The 4,913-nt window shown below is 46.6% G+C and overlaps 1 protein-coding gene across 2 annotated transcripts in view; it reads left to right on the top strand.

Moving 5' to 3' along the window:
* The window catches only part of WDR62 (WD repeat domain 62), a 53,776-nt gene that overhangs the window by 508 nt on the left and 48,355 nt on the right, over nt 1–4,913 (top strand). For both annotated transcript variants that reach the window (XM_023516915.1, XM_012809088.2), the window contains exon 2: nt 4,072–4,163. In XM_023516915.1, the coding sequence (XP_023372683.1) occupies nt 4,072–4,163 (92 nt within the window). The remainder of the gene's footprint in view (nt 1–4,071; nt 4,164–4,913) is intronic.

Genomic DNA, 4,913 nt, shown 5'->3' on the forward strand with positions numbered 1-4,913 from the left:
CACTTCTGTGGTTTATCTTACAAGGGTACAAGTGAATCTTTTTATGAGTAGAATATGAACGTTTTAACACAATAACTAAGAAAATGACATGAAGGCTGTGTTAACCAGTTTGATGGAAGTGTTTCGGATTGTGTGTGAAAACACCACACTGTACCCCAGAAGTGCATTAACTTACACAGTTACCATTCAATTAAAAAAAAAGAAAAAGACAGAATCCCAAGCTGTCCCCCTGGGTAGAGTGCCGTAGCATCGCAGCTCACAGCAACCTCCAACTCCTGGAGCTCAAGCGAGTCTCCTGTCTCAGCCTCCCAAGTAGCTGGGACCACAGGTGCCCGCCACAACGGCTCGGTTATTTTTTGGTTGCAGCTGTCATTGTTATTTGGCGGGCCAGCCTGGATTCGAACCTGCCACCTTAGGTGTATGTGGCTGGCGCCTTAGCCACTTGAGCTACAGGCACTGATCCCCTGATTCCCACTTCTTCGGGAGTATTGTGGTTCTGCAAATCACTGCCTAGGATCTCTATACCTTAAGCCTCATTCGGTATCCTTTAGACATCTCTGGGCACTTTAACTTTGTTGAGGTGGCTCTCTCTGGGTTCAGTCCAGAGTGCTACGTGCCGGAGCTCTTCCCCAGTTTCTGTCCTCCCTTTTCAACACACTCTGCCGCCTCCATCCTCTTTCCTCACCAATGTGGGATTTTTATTCCATATCACCACTCAAAACCACGGAAAGGATGTGAGAAATTATTTGTAAAATCTCAGAACAGGTTTCCTGTCTGGGCGTACAGACAGTTCCCTAAATCCTGAGACCCAAAAACACAGAAGGAAAAATGATGTTAGAGTGGGCAGAAGGAATCCCATTAGCACTGCAGCAATCTAAAAACTGGTCTTCAACTCTCTAGGAACAAAATCCATTTTTTCTAAAAACGAATGTAACAGTAACATCGCTTTACAGGGAGATGAAATTGTAACTGTGACCATTTTGGCACAGATTCCAGATAGGGGATGGGTATCTGGTCATTGCTAATGGGACTATTCCTACTCCACGGTTTCCTTCACCCTGCTGCACTGTGATTCCATCTCCCACTCCTGGCTTCAGGGCTTCAAGTGGCTTCTGCCTACCTCTCTGGCTGTACCTCCTATGTTCTTCCTCTCACCAAGGTTCAGTCACGCTGTCCTGCTTTCTGTTTTCCTGAGGCTCCAAGTTCTTTTCTGCTTCCTATCCTTTGTGTTTGGTGAGCTCTCCGCCTGGGCTTTTTGGTAATCTACCTGTAACCCTCAAGTCTCAGCCTGAATTAAGTATTCCTACCCAGAAAGCCCTGCGTGTACCCCACCCATCTTCATCTCTGACTTTGTGCCCTATACTTCACGGCCTTTGTCTTATATGTTCCTGAAAGTGCCTTGTGAGCTATTAAACTATATATGTAGGAGAATAACAATAGCAGAGTCAGTATAATATAGCAAGGTGGTTAAGAGCACAGACTTCTGGGCTGTCTGGTTGGACCCAGACTGCTTGAGCTTAAACCTTAATCCTTTTCTTCTAGGCCAGGGACAGTGGCTCACAACTGTAATAATCCTAGCACTCTGGGAGGCCAGGGTGGGTGGATTGCTTGAGCTCAGGAGTTTGAGACCAACCTGAGCCACAGCGAGACCCTGTCTCTAAAACTAGCCAGGCATTGTGGCTGGTGCCTATAGTCCCAGCTACTCTGGAGGCTGAGGCAAGAGAATCACTTGAGCCCAAGAGTTTGAGGTTACTGTGAGCTATGATGCCACAGCACTCTACCAAGGATGACAAAGTGAAACTCTGTCTCAAAAAAAAATCCTGTTCTTCTTACCAAGTTATGAACTTTTCTGTGCCTCAGTTTTCTCATCTATAAAATGGGAATGATGATGTGAACATCCTTCATAGGATATTTGTGAGGATTAAATGTGCTCACATATCTTAATTACTTAGAAGAGGGGTCCTCAAACTTTTTAAACAGGGGGCCAGTTCACTGACCCTCAGACCGTTGGAGGACTGGACTGCGGGCCTCGGGAAGAGTTAGCTGCTAAACAGGACAGGCAGCAGCGGCAGGCCAGATAAATGTCCTAGGCGGGCTGCATGTGGCCTGCGGGCCATAGTTTGAGAACGCCTAACTTAGAACAACATCTGGCACATTGCAAGTACTCTGTTAGCCAATACTGTTAATATGATGTATTTGAGGCAATGTCATTTATTTATATTATTTGTTTGGCAACACAGAGTCCATCTGGCTTAAAAAAGATATAGTCTAGGCTTGGCGCCTATAGCTCAGCAGCTAGGGCGCCAGCCACATACACTGGAGCTGGCGGGTTCAAATCTAGCCTGGGCCATAAACAACAATGACAACTACAACCAAAAAATAGCTGGGCATACTGGTGGGTGCCTGTAGTCCAAGCTCCTTGGGAGGCTGAGGCAAGAGAATTGCTAGAGCCCAAGAGTTTGAGGTTTCTGTGAGCTGTGACACCACGGCACTGTACCCAGAGCAACATAGTGAGCGTATGTCTAAAAAAAAAGACATAGTATAAAAATGACCAGTTATACCAGTGCTTAGTAATGGTGATCAACAGATAAAACAGCGTGAGAGCCACTGTTTGGTTGTCTGTGTTAGGATCCTGGCTCCTCCCTGGGTGGGTAACTCCTCTCAGCCTCTGATTTATCATCTATAAGATGGGGGTGATGATGACAATAGTGACATAGGGTTAATATGGTTATAAGTATTTGAACAGTACCTTGCTTCTGGTAAATGCTCAATAAATGTTAGCTATTATTCATATTTGCCTATCAATTCTGAGCCTAAGGACTTGCTTGAGAATGGTTTATTCTATAATAATTAGAAAGTAGTCTATTCAAGATATGAAAGTAACAATCTCACTTTGTTGCCTTTGATAGAGTGCAGTGGCATCATAGCTCACAGCAACCTCAAACTCTTGGGCTTAAGCAGTTCTCTTGCCGCAGCCTCCTGAGTAGCTGGGACTACAGGTGCCCGCCACAATGCCTGGCTAGTTTTAGAGACAAGGTCTCGTTCCAGCTCAGGCTGGTCTCCAACATGTGAGCTCAGGCAATCCACCCACCTCTGCCTCCCAAGTGCTGGGATTACAGACATGAGCCACCGCACCGGGCTCAAGAATTGTTTAAATATTAAATGTGATTATTTACTTATTTCTTTAGTTGTTGAAACCTCTGGAGCAGTGGTTCTCAATCTTCCTAATGCCACGACCCTTTAATACAGTTCCTCATGTTGTGGTGACCCCCAACCATAAAATTATTTTCATTGCTACTTCATAACTGTAATTTTGCTACTGTTATGAATCGTAATGTAAATATCTGATATGCAGGATGTATTTCGGCAACCCTTGTGAAAGGGTTGTTCTACCCCCAAAGGTTGAGAACCCTTGCTCTAGAGCCTCTGGACTGTGAATTTGATGAGGGAACAGTGTCTCCTTTTGCTCACTACTGTGCTTCCCTGGCAGGGCCCAAAGTGCTGGCTTTGGGGCCAGACTGTCTGGATTTGTATGCCAACATTGCCCCTCCCAGGTGTAGGATCTTGGGCCTCAGTATCCTCATTTGTGAAACTGGGGTGATAATAGAGCTTTCTTCCCTGGCTTGTTGAAGGGATCCAAGTCTTTCATCCCTATAAAAGTACTTAGAAACTTATTCCCAGGTCACCTTCTCACTGTATCGTCCTTCCCTTCTCCTTCATTCCCAATCTCCTTCCTGCTTTAATTTTCTCTATTGATCCTGTCATCACCTGACATCTATTACACATATTGTTCTGCTCTTTTCCTATGTCTTTTGTCCCCATCACCAGCAGAATGTGGGCTCTGGGGAGCAGGAAGTTTTCTGTCTTCCTCACCACTCTGCCCTTCACCTAGTTCTCTGTATTTGTCAAAGGAATGTCCAGAGAAGCAAGTGGGGCTGCTGGTAGCTGGCGTGACTACAGAAGCCCTGCGAGTGTGTGTTGAATGCAGCAGTGACTGAATGGGTGGCTGAGGTGACTGTGCCATGTGGAGCCTGCTGGGCATGTGCTTCTGACTTGGCCTTTTCTTTGCAGGTGTCACTGGAGAAGGTGCTTGGCATCACAGCCCAGAACAGCAGCGGCCTAACCTGTGACCCTAGCACAGGCCACGTGGCCTACCTAGCAGGGTAAGCAAATGAGTGGGCCTGGCATTTAATCATTGCTTGGGAATGTGGAGTCTGAAGTCACCAATGAATCTCTCCTGGGCTTGGCTTCTGTAGAATGTGGATAATGCTGCCTACCTGAGAGGGCCCTAGAGAGGATTCCACATGCCCATCTGTGTCTGGGATAGTACCTGGCATGTAGTGAGTGCTATGATTTGTGTCTTAGCTCTACTGTGTATGGTGCCCTCTAAGCCTCTGCTTCTACCTCCATGAAACAGAGCTGGCAAGCCCCTCTGCTCAGGTGGTTCAGAGGACTGAAGGGGATCCCACAGCTCTTTATTTCACAGATACTGATTTAGTCCAACACAGTGTAAAGGACTTCCCTTCTCAGCATTTCAGTTTCCTCATCTGTAAAACCAGCCTAAAGACTCCATAAGGTCTTTATCAGCCTAGGGCTAAACAGAAGAGTTACCATGCAGGAAGTGTTGACTTCTGTTTAAGAACGTGTTAGGCCGGGTGTGGTGGCTCACACCTGTAATCCTAGTACTCTGAGAGGCTGAGACGGGTGGATTGCCTGAGCTCATGGGTTTGAGACCTGAGTACCTGAGAGGCTGTGATGAGTGGATTGCCTGAGCAAGAGTGAAACCCGTCTCTAAAAATAGCCAGGCATTGTGGCAGGTGCCTGTAGTCCCAGCTGCTTGGGAGGCTGAGGCAAGAGAATCGCTTGAGCCCAAGAGTTTGAGATTGCTGTGAGCTGTGACACCATGGTACTCT

The sequence above is a fragment of the Otolemur garnettii genome, unplaced genomic scaffold (assembly GCF_000181295.1).
Source record: "Otolemur garnettii isolate 467f Iridium unplaced genomic scaffold, OtoGar3 scaffold00100, whole genome shotgun sequence".
Classification (NCBI taxonomy): Eukaryota; Metazoa; Chordata; class Mammalia; order Primates; family Galagidae; genus Otolemur; species Otolemur garnettii.